This window comes from Colobus angolensis, unplaced genomic scaffold (assembly GCF_000951035.1).
Source record: "Colobus angolensis palliatus isolate OR3802 unplaced genomic scaffold, Cang.pa_1.0 Scaffold179, whole genome shotgun sequence".
NCBI classification, from domain to species: domain Eukaryota; kingdom Metazoa; phylum Chordata; class Mammalia; order Primates; family Cercopithecidae; genus Colobus; species Colobus angolensis.
The window spans coordinates 88,122-107,100 of NW_012114921.1; the positions used below are offsets into that span (position 1 = coordinate 88,122).

The 18,979-nt window shown below is 39.4% G+C and overlaps 1 protein-coding gene across 3 annotated transcripts in view; it reads right to left on the bottom strand.

Moving 5' to 3' along the window:
- Positions 1–18,979, bottom strand: part of ANKRD42 (ankyrin repeat domain 42) — a 78,781-nt gene that overhangs the window by 53,487 nt on the left and 6,315 nt on the right. Inside the window, exons 3-6 of one of the 3 annotated variants that reach the window (XM_011938891.1) lie at positions 14,594–14,701; positions 10,297–10,416; positions 9,279–9,414; positions 5,511–7,725 (exon numbers count right to left, since the gene is read on the bottom strand). In XM_011938891.1, the coding sequence (XP_011794281.1) occupies positions 7,646–7,725; positions 9,279–9,414; positions 10,297–10,416; positions 14,594–14,701 (444 nt within the window). In that variant the 3' untranslated portion in view covers positions 5,511–7,645. Of the gene's footprint in view, positions 1–5,510; positions 8,072–9,278; positions 9,415–10,296; positions 10,417–14,593; positions 14,702–18,979 lie in introns of those variants that run through there. The other 2 variants (XM_011938890.1, XM_011938888.1) reach the window with 2 other exon arrangements.

Sequence of the window (18,979 nt, forward strand, 5' to 3'; positions counted from 1 at the left end):
AAAAAAAAAAAAAAAAAAGAAAATTATCTCAAAAGACCAAGTCTAAGAATTACTGGTGTTCAAGAGAAAGTGAGCAAGAACAAGTGGTAGAAAGTTTATCCAAAGAAATAATAACAGAAAACTTTCTGAAGCTTGAGATAAATATAAATATCCACAAATAGTAAGGTCTCAGAACACCAAACAGATTCAACCCTAGTAAGACTACCCAAGGCATATAATAATCAAACTCTCAAAGGTCAAAGACAAAGGAAGGATCTTAAAAGCAGAAACAATAAAGAAACAAAAAACATATAAAGGAGCCCCAGTTTGTCTGGCAAAAAACTTCTCAAGAAAAACCACACAGGTCAGGAAGGAACAGGACCTTTTCAAAGTGCTGAAAGGAAAAAAACAAAACAAAACAAAACAAAATCCTGCCATCCAAGAATCCAGCAAAGCTTCTTCAACTATAAAGAAGACAGAAGGGCTACCCGTTCTGGGCCCCTTCCACGCTGTGGAAGCTTCATACTTTCACTCTGCTCAATAAAGCCTACAGCTTTTTCTCTCTATTGGTTCGTGACTCACCGCAGTCAGCTGCCACACCAATTCTTTGGCGTGGCTAGGCAAGAAACTTAGGTGTTACATTTTGCGAGGCAGCCAGGAGTCTCCAGGAAAGGCATCTACATCGTCACGTGGTGAGTACAATCAGACCTCTTTCGCTTCCTATTCCGTCCTGTCCTTCCTTAGAATTCAGAGGCTAAATACCGGGCACCTGTCAGCCACTTAAAGGCAATTAGCACAGCCACCACACTAAAGACCACATCTGTCTCCTGCCTCCTGCCTCCTGGGTCCTAATGTCTGCCGGCTAGACTTCTTTCCTCATCTCACAAGCAAGGTTATTCCCCCTAGTAGGCAGGATCAAGATTCCCTATTTAGAAGTCTTGAATTCTTGGGGTGGTGCCCAGAAGATCCCTGTTCATGGTGCCCTCCCAGGGTTTAGGCAAGTGTCACCATTTCATGGCCATTTTGAAGGGCCAGTTCCCCACCATAGTGTATGGTCCCCCACATCAGGACAATTTAAAGACAGGTCTGTAATTTTCATGTGGATAGTAGAAAAGCCTTAGGACATTTCTTCCATTGCTCCCCAGATAAACTTACCCCTTTCTTGGGGCCTCTCAAGTACAATCTGTGGTACATAGGCACGGGTCTTAAAGCCATTGTTGTTTCAACCATTCAATAATTGGTATTAGAGGGAAGAAAATACAGTCAGTTGGGACACAGGATACTGGTACCACCTTGAGAGGGGGGCTTACTCCTTTGATGGCAAGTGGGGACAGAAGGCTAAAGTACAGCAGCTGTTCTCTCGGCCCTGGCCTAGAAGACATCCACCACCCCCTTTAAGCTTACTATACACCTCCTGTCACTAAGTCAGAGATTTCTCCTTGAAGGACAGTTTTATAGCCAGGACCACATAAATTGGACTTTAGCATGCAAGCATCAGTGGTGTCCCAAACCTAGGCCTTGCCACCCTGGAACAGGTAGGACGCATTGGCAGAAGGACCACAGTAAATCCAACAGTCCTTGTGCCCCATTTAGTGGTCAACAGGTGCACAGCAGGGGCAAGGAAGTTTCCATCCTGCCGGTAAGCATGGTTAAATCCGGTAGATGAAGAGCTCAGGAAAAGGGACCATGAGCTTTGAACACAATTGGACCTGACCCTTAGGGGATGCCCTTAGGGAAGACAAGTCCCAGGACTAACCAGGGTGCGAACATCCCTGTGTTTAAAATTCCAGATAAGCACCACACCTTCCAAACCGGACACTCCCTTAAGATGTATCCTGAATTACTGGGATAAATTTGACCCTGAAACCTTAAAAAAGAAATGGCTAATTTTCTTCTGTACCACTGCCTGGCCACAGTATTCCTTACAAAATGGAGAAACTTGGTCCCCTGAGGGAAGTATTAATTATAACATCCTTCTACAACTAGCTCTTTTCTGTAAACAAGAAGGTAAATGGAGTGAAGTTCCTTATGTACAGGCTTTCTTTGCCCTTCATGACAATACTGCCCTGTGCCAAGCCTGCAAGCTTTGCCCAAATGACAGAGGCTCACAGTTACCTCTATACTCAGGGCCTCTTCCCTCAGCCCCACTCTCCTCCCCCACTGACTCTCCTCCATCCAGCCCCACCAAAGTGTTAAAGGCACCCCAGAAAGAGAACACAAACTCCACAAACCAGGCACCCAAACTATGTCCCTTACAAACAGTAGGAGGAGAATTTGGGCCCATTCACTTTCATGCACCCTTCTCATTCTCAGATTTAAAACAAATAAAGGCAGATTTAGGGAAATTCTCGGATGATCCCTATATAGATGTTTTACAAGGGTTAGGGCAGTCCTTTGATCTAGCATGGAAGGACATCATGTTGTTCCTTAATCAGACCTTAAGTCCTACTGAAAAGGAGGCAGCTTTAGCAGCAGCCCAGCAATTTGGAGATTTATGGTATCTTAGCCAGGTAAATGATCGAATGACCCTGGAGGAAAAGGAAAAATTCCCCACAGGGCAACAGACAGTACCCACTGTAGACCCTTATTAGGACTGACTCAAATCATGCAGATTGGAGCCACAGGCATTTGCTAACTTGCATTTTAGAAGGGTTGAGGAAGACTACGAAAAAGCCTATGAACTACTCAATGTTATCCACAATTATGCAGAGAAAAAGAGGAAAACCCTTCGGCTTTTCTAGAAAACTAAGGGAGGCCCTAAGAAAGCACACCTCCCTAACTCCGGACTCCCTGGAAGGCCAACTGATTCTAAAGGATAAATTTATCACCCAATCAGCGGCTGACATTAGGAGAAAACTCCAAAAGTTTGCCTTAGGCCCCGAACAAAATTTGGAGGCATTATTAAACCTGGCAACCTCGGTGTTCTATAACAGGGACCAAGAGGAACAGGCCAAAAGGGAAAAGCGAGATAAGAAAAAGGCTACAGCCTTAGTCATGGCCCTCAGACAGGCAGACCCTGGTGGCTCAGAGGCAACTAAAAGAGGAGCGAGCCAATTTCCTAGTAGGGCTTGTTATCAGTGTGGTTTGCAAGGACACTTTAAGGAAGATTGTCTAACCAGAAACAAACAGCCCCCTCGCCCATGTCCAATACGCCAAGGCAATCACTGGAAGGCACACTGCCCCAGAGGACGAAGGCCATCTGGGCCAGAAGCCCAACCAGATGATTCAGCAACAGGCCTGAGGGTGGCCAGGGCAAGCCATCACCCTCACAGAGCCCCAGGTAAGTCTGACCATTTAGGGCCAGGAAGTGGACTTCCTCCTGGACACTGGCACGGCCATCTCAGTTTTAATCTCCTGCCCCAGATGACTGTCCTCAAAGTCCATTACTATTCCAGGAATCTTAGGACAGACTAACCAGGTATTACTCTCACCTCCTCGGCTGCAATTAGGAGACTTTGCTCTTTTCACATGCCTTTCTTGTTATGCCCAAAAGTCCCACACCCTTATTAGGAAGGGACATATTAGCCAAAGCTGGGGCTATTATCTACATGAATATAAAGAATAAATTACCCATTCGTTGTCCCCTATTTGAAGAAGGAATCAACTCTGAAGTCTGGGCCTTAGAAGGACAATTCGGAAAGACAAAGAATGCCCATTCAATTCAAATCAGGCTAAAAGACCCCACCACTTTTCCTTATCAAAGGCAATGTCCCTTAAAACCTGAAGTTCACAAAAAATTACAGGATATTGTTAGACATTTAAAAGAGGAGAAGGAGCTTGAACATTCAGTACCCTGGAATATGTTTAACCAATGGATATCTGGGCTCCTCCCTTTTCTAGGCCCTGTGACAGCCATCCTATTATTACTCGTCTTTGGGCCTTGCATTTTTAACCTCCTTGTCAAATTTGTTTCCTCCAGGATCAAGGCCATCAAGCTACAAATGCTCTTACAAATGGAACCTCAAATGAGCTCAACTCACGGCTTCTACCGAGGACCCCTAGATCGACCTGCTGGTCCCTGACTGGCCTAAAATGTTCCCCTCTGGAGGACACCACAACCGCAGGACCCCTTCTTCGCCCCTAACCAGCAGGAAGTAGCCAGAACGACTGCCGCCCAGTTCCCAATAGCAGTTGGGGTATCCTGTTTTAGACGGGGAACTCAGAGGAGGGGCTAGCTGGGCTTCCTGGGTCAAGTAGGGGCTCAGAAAGCTGTGAAACTCACTCATTTCCTGCATCAGAACTTACTTTGGTCCTGGATGGATAATATTGAAGATATATGGTTAAAATATTCCTAACACCAAAAAAAAAAAGAAAAAGACAGAAAGCCTTTCCCAGACAAACAAAAGCTGAGAGAGTTTACGATCACCAGAACCATCTTATAAGAAATGTTAAAGGGAGTTCTTCAATCAGGAAGAAACACTAATGTGTAAATGGAAAACATTTGAAGGTATAAAAATCACTGGTGAAATTAAAAACATGGACAACCCTAGAATACTCCAATAACGTTAACTGTGGTGTGTGATAACTCCAGTATGAAGACTAAAAGACAAATCTAACAAAAACAATAATAGCTATAGCAACCTGTTAAGAGATAGGAAATACAAAAATATATAAATAAGTGGGACGCAGTGGCTCACACCTGTAATCCCAGCACTTTGGATGGCCAAGGAGAGTGGATCACTTGAGGTCAGGAGTTCGAGACCAGCCTGGCCAACATGGTGAAACCCCATCTCTATGAAGAATACAAAAATTAGCCAGGCATGGGGGTGGGTGCCTGTAACCCAGCTACTTAGGAGGCTGAGGCAGGAAAATCTCTGGAACCCAGGAGGAGAAGGTTGCAGTGAGCCAAGATCGCATCACTGCACTCCAGCCTGGGTAACAGAGCGAGACTCCATCTCAAAAAAAAACCAAAAAAGCCTCAAAAATATGTAAATAGAGACAATAAAAAGGCAAAATGTGGGAGAAACAGTTAACATGTAGGGCATTTTGGTTTTTCCTTGTTTCTATTCCTTTCTTTGTGACCTAAGGTAAGTTGTCATCTCTTTAAAATAATCTGTTTTATCTATAAAATGTAAGACTCATGGTAACTACAATGCAAAACCTATATTTACTAAAAAATAAAGAGCAAGAAAATAAAACATACTACCAGAGAAAACCACTTAACCACAAAGAAAGACAAGAAGAAAGGAACATAGGAGTTACAAAACAACCAGAAAACAAGCAACAAAATGGCAGCTGTATGTAAGTCTTTACCTACCAATAACAACACTGAATGTCCATAGACTTAACTCTCCAATTAAAAGGCACAGAGTATAAAGAAACATGACCCAACTACATGCTGCCTACAAAAAACCCACTTCATCTATAAAGATACACATAGATTGAAAGTGAAGGAATGGAAAAGATATTCCATGCAACTAGAAGAAAAAAACAAACAAGAGTAGCTAGATTTATATATTATAAACTATAAGTTAATTCCACTACTGTGTATATATCCACAAGAAAAAAATGTCATTATATCAGAGAGATAGCTGCACTCTCATGTGTATTAATACACTATTCACAATAGCCAAAATATGGAATCAACCTAAGTGTACATCAATGATGAATGAATAAAGAAAATGTAATGTATATTCACAATGGAATATGATTCAGACAAAAATGAATGAAATACTCTCACTGCCACAAGATGGATGGAATTGGAGGTCATCATGTTAAGTAAAATAAGTCAAGCACAGAAAGACAAATATTATATGTTTTCATTCATATGTGGGAGCTAAAATATGCTGGTTTCATGAAGATAGAGAGTAAATTGATTGGTGGTTATCAAAGGCCAGAAGGGTAGCATGGAGAGAGGAAGAACAGAAGTTGATTAATGGGTACAAATATAAAATTCGGTAGAAGAAATAAGATCTAGTGTTTGACAGATCAGTAGGGTGATTATAGTTAACCATAATCTAGCGTGTATTTCAAAATAACTAGAAAAAAATTATTCGAATGTTTCTAGCATAAAGAAAAGAACTATTTAAGGGATGGCTACCCCAATTACCTTGATTTGATCTTTATACATTACATGAATGTATCAAATTATCACACGTACACCAAAAATATGTACACTTATCAATAAAAAATAATTTTATGAGAGTGATTTGAACACAAGCAGTCTAGACCTAAGGCCACATTCTTTCTTAACATCTATATTATTATAAATACTCTACCTGGTTATAAATAAAAGAATTATACCTGTTTAAAGAAACAATTGGATTTTTTAATGACCAGACAAGACTAACAAAAATGATCAAGTATACTTGATAAAGGACAATACAAAAATAAAACTGACCCCTACCTTGTATTACACACAGAAAAGTCAGTTCTAGGAGGATTGGGAATATAAATGTGAAAGTAAGATAATAACATTTCTAAAAGATAACATAAAGGAATGTCTTCATGGTCACAGAATAGGGAAAGTACAAAAAGCACTAACTACAAAGGAAGAGATTATTAAAATGGATTACATTAAAATTAAAACCTCTGGCCAAGTGTTGTGGCTCACACCTGTAATCCCAGCACTTTGGGACACCAAGGTGGGTGGATCACAACATCAGGAGTTCGAGACCAGCCTGGCCAACATGGTGAAACTCTGTTTCTACCAAAAATACAAAAATTAGCCAGGTATGGTGGCACACGCCTGTAATCCCAGCTACTCGGGAGGCTGAGGCAGGAGAATTGCTTGAACCCAGGAGGCAGAGGTTGCAGTGAGCCAAGACTGTGCCACTGCACTCCAGCCTGTGCAACAGACCAAGATTCCATTTAAAAAAAAAAAAATTAAAACCTCTATTTATCAAAAAATACCAAAGAATGAAAGAGCAAGCCATAGAGTAGAAAGATTAGAAAGATATTTGCATGAAAAGATATTGGTAATAAATGTAACTGACAAAGGGCTTGTATCTAGAATATATAAAGAACTCCTATGACTCAATAAGAAAAAGACATACTCCAACAGCTAATAGGCAAAAGATCTGAACTACTTCACAAAAAAAATAACCAAATAGCCATTAAAAATATGAAATGATGTTTGACATTTTTAGTCATCAGGAAAAATATAAATTTGAAACTGCAATGAGATACATCCATCAGAAAGACTAAAACTAAAGAAAAACTAATAATACCATAAATAATACCATATGCGAAAATGGAGCAATTGAAAGCAGTCTGAAAAAGTGAAGGAAGCCTAGCACAAAAGAATTTTTTTTTTTGGTTTTTGGTTTTTTGGGTTTTCTTTGCAGGTTTTACAGTTTTATTTAAACGTAAAGTATGCACATGAGGTAGCTATTCATTTTCTTCACTGCGCAGCCTGGCACTGGAGTTGGTGACTATGATGGCCAGCTGGGCAGCTCATTCCACAATGGCTTTGCGGTTCTTGGAGGAAACATCTCAGCACAGTAAGATTTGTTGCAGCAGCACTTCCAGCTCCTTGACATTGTGGACCAGGAACTTCCAGAAGCCACTGGGCAGCATGTGCTTTGTTTTTTTTGTTGCTCCCACAACCAATGTTGGGCATCAAGATCGACCCTTGAACCTTCTATGAACCCTGTTGTCTATACCTCTGAGTTTCTGCCAGTTACACTTAATTCTGACATATCGGTCAGTCTGGTGCCGGATGAACTTAGTTCTCTTTTTTGATGATCTTGGGCTTCACAAGGGGTCTAAGGGTGGCCGTGATGCCGAAGAGGAGATGGCTGCCACCTCTGTAGGCAGTGCCGAGAGAGGGGCTTTTTGTTTTTTGAGACTTTAATTTAAATTTTACTTTAAACAAACAAAAAAAAAACTTACAAAATACAAAGTAAAAAGAATGAGAACAAAATAAATTTTCAGATACACAAAAATTGAAAAGTTCATACCAAAAGACTTCACTAAATGAACACTGAAAGATGAACACTGAAAGATGAACTTCAGAAAAAAGCAAAATGATCATGGACAGTAATGTAAAGATATAGAAAGATGAGGCCACGCAGATAGGTAGGAGCCAAATTATGTAAGTCCAGCATGCCAAGCCAAGGAATCAGAGGCTCCACAGGGATCCAGGGAGGTTCTAAATAGCAAAGTGATTTGATCAGTCCTGTTCATATTATTCTGCCCCTCCTCTTTCTGTGTTTGCTTCTTTAATTTTTCATTCATTTTCACTCCAATCTCACTGTGATCTATTCTTTAGAATTCTTTAGAATTTCTAGACCACTTTTTAAAGAAGGTGGAGTCTAGGTCTCCACTGGCCACTTTACTGTAGGTTAGACAACTGAAGTAGCAAATTAACTAGTATCCTCCATTTATGCAGTACTGTTTAAAAAATGAAAACTTTGGGCCAGGTGCGGTGGCTCCTGCCTGCAATTCCAGCACTTTGGGAAGCCGAGGCAAGGAGATCTCTTGAGGCCAGGAGTTCGAGACCATCCTAGCCAACATGGTGACACTCCCTCTCTACTAAAAATACAAAAAGTAGCCAGGCGTGGTGGCAGGTGCCTGAAACCCAGCTATGAAGGACGCTGAGACATAAGAATCACTTGAACCTGGGAGGCAGAGGTTGCAGTGAGCTGAGAGCACACCATTGCCACTCCAGCCTGGGCAACAGAGCAAGACCCTATCAAAAAAAAATTAAAAATTTAAAAATAAATAAGTTGTCTATGAGGCAGAGAGAGGTGAAGTTAAGAAATAAAAACACTAGATAGCAGATGAAGGAAACTGCTGGCAGGAAGAGCAAATCAATGTTTAATTTTGCCAATTTATCTTTTGCCGATATGGTTCCAGAAAAAAATCAATCAAATTTAAGGTACATAAGATGGGTGTGATGTAAGATAAAAAATGTTCATGTCAACATATACACTACTTCATTTTGTGAGGGACTAACAGAATAATTGGTTTCAATGTCTTTATTTTTTAAGAGATGGGGTCTCACTTTGTTGTACTGAAGTGCGATGGTACAATCACAGCTCACTGTAGCCTCCAATCCCTGGGCTCCCAAATCCTCAGCCTCCCAAGAAGTTAGACTATAGGCACACACCACAACACCCAGCTTTCTTCTTTCTTTCACTTTTTTATTTTTTTGTAGAGAGAGGGTCTCACAATGTTGCCCAGGCTGGTCTCAAACTCCTGGCCTCAAGTGATCCTCCTGCCTCAGCCTCTCAGAGTGCTGAGATTATAGGTGTAAGCCACCATGCTCAGCCAACAGTTTAAATTTCTTAAACAAGATCAAACATTTAAAAGTTTACATCAGTGAAAAACTAAAAGATTTGCTTTATTTAAAATACCTGGAAGGTTTCCATTGCAGTCCACATCTTCTATGCTACAACCCCATTTAACAAGAAGTTGCAAGCAGCCAAGCCGTCCATGAAAAGCTGCATGATGTACAGGTCTCCATTCTCTCTTATCGGTCACACTGGGATCCTAGAGGTAACATTCACAAGGACTTAGTTTCTCCCTATTTTGTAGGGAAAATACTAAACCTAGCAGCTTAATTCTATAAATAAGAATTGGAGGCTGCTCTTAATACAAGAAGGCAAACACTTAACATAATAGAAAAATGCACTGCAACCACTAATTTGAATATATGAGCTAATAAAATACTAGTAAAATTTTATACAACAGGCTTTTCAAAAGAACGAGTCAAATAAAATAGTTTTTAAAAAGGAACTTAACTAGTCATCTTACCAGTCAGATTCCTGACCAATAAAATGAAAGGGATAGATTGAATGATCAAATACTATCATTGAGAATATAAACAGAATTAATAAAAAATATTCAATAAGTTTTCACTCTTTCTTAAACTATAGAAACACCAACTCTCACCACAATGTCTTCAATATATGTAGTTCTCTTCTTCTATGTTATTTATTACAACTACTAGAGATAAAATTAAATATTGCAATAAACAAAATTTCTGAAGAAATAAATCACTTTCTAAATCAGTATATGAAATAAGAGTTTCAAAACAAACACATAGGTAGACATACAAAAATTCATAAAGATTTACAATCACCTGGTTAAGATTTGTTTGAAGCTTCGTAACCAGTTAAACTCTGAACTAGCATGAAGAACCCAAAACCTCTCAAGTACTTTGTAATACTAAATTGTTTTTTGGGGGAGAAGAGAAGATTTGTCTGAATTATTGCTTCTATGTTTAAAGATAGAAAAGGTAGAGAGAAAAATTAAATTAGCTTCCCAAAGTCATATAAGAGATCTAAAAAGTCAGGAAGAGACAACTAGACTACCAAATACTATTCCATCTACATTATCATACATTAGCACATGTTAATAGGAGCCACTCACCACTCCACTTCGAAGCATTATTTGTAAAGTAAAAGAATGTCCGTGAGTTGCAGCAAGATGTAAAGGAGTGCATCCCCGGTCATCCTGGGCTGTCAGATTTGCTCCATTCATTATAAGAGCCTAAAAATAGAGAAATAGGAACGACTTTACATGAGTATAGATGTTAAACCATAAATGCAGATGCAGATTACACAAAGGCAATTTATTAATCTATAGCTAAATTATGTATGTTCTTACATGTGTGCTACAAGCAAATCGTAAGAAATTCTTAGCTAATACTAAGAAAATGTTTTGTTTTGTTTTGTTTTTTAAGATTATAGAAACATCCTCTCTAATCAAGGCTTTTAACATGAACAGATTTCTCGAATAAAATGGAAAGTTTCCAGTACACTAAAACATAAATCCACAAGTCGCCTGGCAGGATAAAACAAAAACCTGGCAGGATAAAACACCTGGCAGGATAAAACAAAAACAGCAAGTTTACATGATCCCTGTAACACCGATGATCTCAAACTCAGATGCTTCCTCCATCTGCCAACTGTGTTCTGGATACAGAGCACATTGTGGCTTCTGGGATCATACTCAGCTGAGGCTGTGGGTCCCACAGAGCACTCATCTGGCTGGGCTATGGTGGTGGTGGCTCTACTCAAGAAGCAAAGCAGTTACTAGCACATTCAAACAGTGTATGGAACATATTTTAAATATCAAAGTGAGAAACAAGAAGGCAACATAATAATATTATCAGAAAGATGTTAGGAAGTAAGGACAGCTGTGTAAAGCTTGAGGCTGAAAAGCAGCTTGCCAGCTTCCTTTCTTTGGCTTCTTGGGTAGTGGGCGCCAGAATAGCAAGATGCGACGTTTTGGTTCATGGATCATATAATGGACCCATCCCTGACTCTGCTGAATGCCAAGATTCCTCCATTCAGATTCAGACATCAAATCGGTTTTACGGACCAGCTTGGCTATGTCTGTGGGCAGCATGACATGTCGATACTCAAACTCCTCATCGCCATATTTGTCAGAATAGTAAATTTGTTTGTGCAACATGATCACTCGGTTTGCTAGCCTTCAGCCCCATGCCGCCAAGCAACTCCCAGCAACTCCCAGCAGCATGTGCTCCCACCCACTTTGGCCTCAAGAAAATGTTTTAACATTGCCTAGAAGACATTTATAATATTGGTTTTACATTTTGATTTGAGCATGTATATATAATTTATAAGACACATCTTTCATGAGCACAGATAGCCACTAAGTTAAATTCTTTAATTCTAACCTAATAAAACTGAAATTTAAATGTTCACTAATTCAAAAGCAGAATCCTTGGTTAACAGGGTTTTGGACTCAATAAAAGAATTAATTATTAAAGTGACGAGTTCTAAGCTCCAAATCAAGTTTCTAAGTACATCTAAAGAGGTCCCATCTGAATTTGCAATTGGCCCAGTTTCTATATATGGGTTATACCATATACAGAGTAATTGGCTTAAAAGAATTATTAGTCCCGGCCAGGAGCGGTTGCTCATGCCTGTAATCCTGACACTGTGGGAGGCCAAGGTGGAAGGATCACTTGAGCCCAGGAGTTTGAGACTCTTCTATACTTCACCATTCCTGTAATCTTTATCTCCAGCCCCCTTTTCAACCGCCTGGACCCTCTTCTACCTGGATGACCTACAGACACATTAAACTCAACGTATGCCAAATTGAAATCAACATCTGTCTTCCCAGTGTTCCTTGCTTTTCAGATTTCCCTATTCATTCCATCATAATTATCTGTTATTCTGACTCAAAATTTGAATTTTCACTACACTCTGTCAATGTTTGCTTTGCAAGATATCTTAGCTCATTTTCTTTCTTTCCCTCTGCCACCACCTATTTTTACCCTCTCTGGTTAGTGATTACAGCAAAAAATCTCTAACTGACCTTCTTGTCTTTAAACTCTTCCTTCATCCTAGTAATCCTGGACACATTTTGCTAGAATAATTCCCTGAAATACTGTTTTCATTATCTCATTCCCCTGTTAATGTCCATGTGGATGTTTATGTGTATGTATAAATATATATAGACATATTCACACACACACACACGCACACACACATATAATGTATATAGAAACTCTCTTTTCACAGCCAGATGCAGTGGCTCATGCCTGTAATCCCAGCATTTTGGAAGGCCAAGGCAGGAGGATCACTTGAGCCCTTGAGTTCAAGACCAGCCTAGGCAACATAGGGAGAAACCCCCGACAGACATCTCTACAAAAACAATTAGCCAGGCGTGGTGAAGCATGTTGGTGGTCTCAGCTACTTGGGAGGCTGAGGTGGGATTATCGCTTGGACCCGGCAGGTTGATGCTGCAGTGAGTCATGACCAAGGCACTGCGCTCCAGCCAGAGCGACAGAGCAAGACCCTGTCCCAAAAAACAAAAACATAAACAAAACCTCTCTTTTCTTTCCAGGTAATCACAGGGTTGAGGAGGGGGAAAAAACTATCTTTCTATAAAATGAATCCAAAATCTTCATTCTATTTCTGAGGCACTTTACAAAACTGGTCTACCCAAGCATGGTTCTTAACAGTCCACACCACAAATAATCTATACTCAGTCAAACTAACATAATGGTATATCCTCTGAACATAGCCCAATTTTCCAATTCAGAAGCTTCTTACAGGAGTATAGCATAGAGATGAACAGGACAAGTCTAGGTTCAAATCCTAGCTCTGTCACTTGCTTAGGCAAGGTACTTAACACTCTGAATCTGTTTTGTAACCTATATAAAAGCGAACTCATAGAACTGTTTGTGTTGGATGAAATGACACATGAGAGACTGACTGACACACAATAAATCTTCAATGAATGACAATTATTATTTTTATTTGCTCCTAATGTATTGCCTGCCTCTATAATACTTCCTCATCACTTAATCTTTAAAATCAACCCACTCTTTTGGGCTTAACTGATGTTTTATTTCCTCCATTTATGATCCCTCTACCTCCTCCTAAATTATACAATTCTTCTCATCTGTATTTTTCACTAGAACTTTAATCATAGATTTTGCTTTGTATCGTTTTGCAACTCACTGAGTAGAGCTCCTGACCCTTCAAACAATCTCATGCTTCCTCCTGGCAGGAACTGTGATGTGGATTGGCTGTGTCCCCCCTCAAACCTCATTTGAATTGTAGTTCCCATAACCTCCACATGTCATGGGAGGGACACCATGGGAGGTAACTGAATCAGGGGGTGGTTATCCCCGTGCTGTTCTCATGATAGTGACTGAGTTCTCACAAGATCTGATGGTCTTATAAGAAGCGAAAAATTTTCCCCCTTTGCTCAGCAATTCTCTCTTCCTGCCATCCTGTGAAGAAGGACGTGTTTGCTTCCCCTTCCACCATGATTGTAAGTTTCCTGAGGCATTCCCAGCCATGTGGAACTGTGAGTTAACTAAACTTTTTTTCTTTATAAATTACCCAGTCTCGGGTATTTCTTCATAGCAGTGTGAGAATGGACTAATACCAACTGTTTGCTTATATGACTCTGTATTCCTCCAAATTCCAGTCTATTTCAAAACACTGAATAAATATAATTACTCTAATATACTAGATCCCACCATATATTAATGTGTCACCCTGGTCAGGCAATACATTAAATATGAAATTTTAGGCATGGCCAAATGTCTTAGTCTGTTTAGACTACTATAACAAAATATCACAAACCAGGGAGCATATAAACAACAAAAATTTATTTCTCACAGTTCTGGAGGCTGGAAAGTCCAAGATTAAGGTGCTGGCAGATTCTGTCTGGTGAGGGCTCATTCTGCATGGATAGTGCCTTCTCACAGCATCCTCATATGGTGGAAGAGGCTAGTGAGCTACCTCTCTGAGGTCTCTTGCATAAGGACATTAATCTCATTTATGAGGGCAAACCCCTCATGACCTAATAACCTCCCAAAAGGCCTCACCTCTTAACATCATCACGTTGGGATTAAGATTTCAACATATTTATTTTGGAGGACACAAACATTCAGACCACAGCAGCAAGCTATAAAGGAGATAATCTGGTCATGACTGTGAGATCTCACAAAACAACCCAGATAGCCAACTACATCAGAGATAAAAGGATTTCCGGTTGCATACCATTTATTTAAGGGGATAGCTGGTATCAGAATATCTGAGTTGTGGAATCCAGTAAGTTATTGTTTAGAACATAAAACTAAATCTATTGAGTCAAATAATTAGAATAATAGCAATAGCCCAATAGAACTATGTTAAAGTAACAAGCTTACTGAAAAAAAGTAATAAGGTATTATTACCTGTACACAAGCATCCTGACCCCTGATTGCAGCTATGTGAGATGCTGCCCAGCCTCTCGCTGTTACGTGTGTGATATCAGCTCCATGCCAGAGCAGCCAATGAAGACACTAAGAAAATAACCATGTTAACAAGTGATAAGGTGGATGTTTTTAACATTTTTGTCTTTTAAATTTGGTCTGTTATCATAAAATAACAGACTGTAGGGCAAGAAGTATCATAAGTGAATGAGAGATCCATGTATAAGAAAAACAAAAGCACAAGCACAGTGACACGGCAACCAACATTTGGCCTCACTGTTGGGTAAACAATAGAGACTAGTGGGAACCGTGGCAAACTGGAAACCATAATTCTTCTCTGTAAGGTGTAGACACTACCAATTACAGTCAGTGGCTGCTATGAGTGAAATGCTTATCCAATGTTTGTAAATATTCTGTTTGACCAATACTGTGCAGGCCAAAGAAAACAGATCTAAGAATCAAATTCACTCAAAGGCTGCCAGTTTTCAATCTCGAACACAGATCTTTAAATGGGTCCAGAGATTTTGCATCGGAGCAAACATTGTTATTCTAGTGATTCTAAAAAACAAATTATTTAAAAAAAAAAAAGAGAGAGAAGTCAAATATATCTTTTAAGATTTTTAAAAATTAATCTAAATCTCAATATAATACAGTACTTAAAGGTCTGTACCACATACAGTGTTACTGTCTTTGTATAATCAAGTTTGTATATTCTACCACCTTTCTTTTTAAAAGAATTGATCATATCATTGGGATACATTGTCATAGAAGTCATAATCATATTATTTGATAAAAAAGCTTATCAAGTAAATATCATTTGCCTATCACAGAGACTAATGACAATCAAATATAAAAAAACCTCAATCTCAATAATTATCATAGTAAGTCATTCATTTATTCAACAATATTTATGGAAAGACTATTATGTGCATTGTTCAGGTACTAGAGAATAAAGCCACTGTCAACATTCATGTACTGGATTTACGTTTGTCTTGGGTGATTATATAGAAGTGAGATTGCTAGGACATAAAATAAGTACATATTTAACTTTATTGTAAAAACTGCCAAACTGTTTTCTAACATGGCTGCACCTCTTTACATTCCCACCAGCAATGTATGGGAATTCCAGTTTCTTGATATCCTTGTAAACACTTTGTATTGTCATTTTTTTCAGGTTTTGTTTTTTCTGCTATTCTTACAGGGATGCACTGGCATCTCATTGTGGTTTTAATTTGCATTTGCCTAATGGCTAATGATGTTGAACATCTTTTCATATGTTTAATTGCCATCCATATGTACTCTTTAAGAAAGTGTCAATTGAAGTCTTTTGCCCATTAAAATTTCTTTCTCTTACTGCTGAGTTCTGAGAGTTCCATTCCTTATATAATCTGGTTACAAGTTCTTAGGTACATGATTTGCAAAGGTTTTCTTCTCTATTTTCTCTATAAGTTTTATAAATTTTACATTTATCTACAATCTGTTTTGAGTAAATTTTTGCACACGGTACCAAGTATGGCTCAAGTTTCATTTTCTTTATTTTTTTAATTTTAGATTCAGAGGGTACATGTGCTAAGTTCATTCATTTCATGGATATATTGCATGATGCTGAGGTTTGGGCTTCTATTGAACCCATCTCCCAAATAGTGACCAGGTTACCAAACAGGTAGTTTTTCAACCCTTGCCTCCTTTCCTATCTACTTTTGGAATCCCCAGTGTCTATTGTTCCCATCTCTTTGTCCATGTGTACCCAATATTTAGGTCCCACATATAAGTGAAAATATGTGGTTTTTGGTTTTCTGTTTCTGTGTTAATTCACTTAGGATAAAAGGTTCATTTTCTTACATATGAATATGTGTAATTGTGCCAACATCATTTAATGAAAATATATCTGCTCTCCACTGAATTACATTTGCATCTCTGTTAAAAATCAATTGACCGGCCAGGCGCAGTGGTTCACATCTGTAATCTCAGCATTTTGAGAGGCTGTGGCAGGTGGATCATTTAAGGTCAGGAGTTCAAGACCACCCTGGCCAACATGGTGAAACCATGTCTCTACTAAAAATACAAAAATTAGACAGGCATGGTGGCAGGCACCTGTAGTACCAGCTACTCAGAAGGCTGAGGCAGGAGAATCACTTGAACCCAGGAGGCAGAGGTCGCAGTGAGCCAAGATCATGCCACTGTACTCCAGCCTGGGCAATAGAACCAGACTCTGTCTCGAAAAGAGAAAAGAGAGACCAGAGAAGAGAACCGAACCAGATGGAAATTCTGGAGTTGAACAGTATATCTGAAATGAAAAGTTTACTATGGGCTCAAGAGCAGATTTCATCTAAAAAAAACTGAAGTCCAACAAAGCATAGTTTTCACCAATTGTTAATTTAGTGATTATTTCTCGCAACCAATATATAAATACCAAAAATCTTAAGAAAATTCAGAAAGGATAAAAAACTGTAAAGGTGTTAATGTACTGCTCAAGTAAAGATTTAGGGCCAGGCGCGGTGGCTCACGCCTACAATCCTAGCACTTTGGGAGGCCGACACAGGTGGATCACAAGGTCAGGAGTTTGAGACGAGTCTGGCCCACATAGTGAAACTCTGTCTCTACTAAAAATACAAAAATTAGCCGGGTGTAGTGGCATATGCCTGCAGTCCCAGCTATTTGGGAAGCTGAGGCAGAAGAATCATCTGAACCCAGGAGGCAGAGGTTGCAGTGAGCAAAGACAGCAACAGAGCAAGACTCCTTCTCAAAAAAAAAAAAAAATTTAGGAGATGACCTTTAAGTGGGAATAGAGGAAAGCACTAAAATCTTTGGTTTCTGTTTATGTTTGGTAAAATCCAACAAACAGGCTGGGGCATGGTGGCTCACACCTGTAATCCCAGCATTTTGGGAGGCCAAGGCGGGTGGATCACTTGAGGTCAGGAGTTAGAGACCAGCCTGGCCAACATGGTGAAACCCCATCTCTACCAAAACTACAAAAAATTAGACCGGCATGGTGGCACATGCACCTGTACTCCCAGCTACATGTTAGGCTGAAGTGGAAGAGTTGCTTGAACCTGGGAGGCAGAGGTTGCAGTGAGCTGAGATCACACCACTGCACTCCAGCCTAGGAAACAGAGCGAGACCCTATCTGAAAAAAAAAAAAAAAAAATTCCAACCAACATTTATTGAACATCTGCTGGGCACTGTGCTAGACACTAAAAATATGAACAAATAAATTTAATTCAATAAATTCAGCAACATGAGAAACATTTATTGTGAACCTATGATGTGACTCCTATAATATGCTAGACACTACGCTAGGTATTGTGGAAAAAAAGATGAATAAGACTCAAATGGTAACTTCAAAGAGCTCAAAATCTAACAGAGAATAAAATTTAAAGTGATACACTTTTTAAAATGTATAAGATTTAGAGGTAGCAATAAGGAGTCAGTAACCAGTTGGGAGATATTGAGGGCGAAAACAGAAAGCTTTACCAAGTGGATACTGACTGACCTGGATTTCAACCAGGTAACCAGTGGGAAGAGATGAGACAGGCAGATAAAACAGCATGTGCATACTGCCCAAAGTAATTTACAGATTCAATGCTATTCCCATCAAGCTACCATTAACTTTCTTCACAGAATTAGAAAGTACTTTAAATTTTGTATGGAACCAAAAAAGAGCCCGTAGAGCTAAGGCAATCCTAAGCAAAAAGAACAAAGCTGGAGGTATCATGCTACCTGACTTCAAACTATACTACAAGGCTACAGTAACCAAAACAGCATGGTACTGGTACCAAAATAGACAAATAGACCAATGGAACAGAACGGAGTGCTCAGAAATAACACCACACATCTACAACCACCTGATCTTCGACAAACAGGACAAAAACAAGCAACAGGGGAAGGATTTCCTATTTAATAAATGGTGCTGGGAAAACTGGCTAGCCATATGCAGAAAACTGAAACTGGATCCCTTTCTTAAGCCTTATACAAAAATTAACTCAAGATGGGTTAAAGACTTAAAAGTAACACCTAAAACCATAAAAGCCTTAGAAGAAAAACTAGGCAATACCATTCAGGACATAGCCATAGGCAAAGACATCACAACTAAAACACCAAAAGTAATTGCAACAAAAGCCAACATTGACAAATAGGATTTAATTAAACTAAAGAGTTTCTGCACAGCAAAAGAAACTATCATCAGAGTGAACAGGCAACATACAGAATGGGAGAAAATTTGTGCAATCCATCCATCTGACAAAGGGCTAACATCCAGAATCCACAAGGAACTTAAATTTACAAGAAAAAAACAACCCCATCAAAAAGTAGGCAAAGGACACGAACAGACACTTCTCAAAAGTAGACATTTATGCAGCCAACAAACAT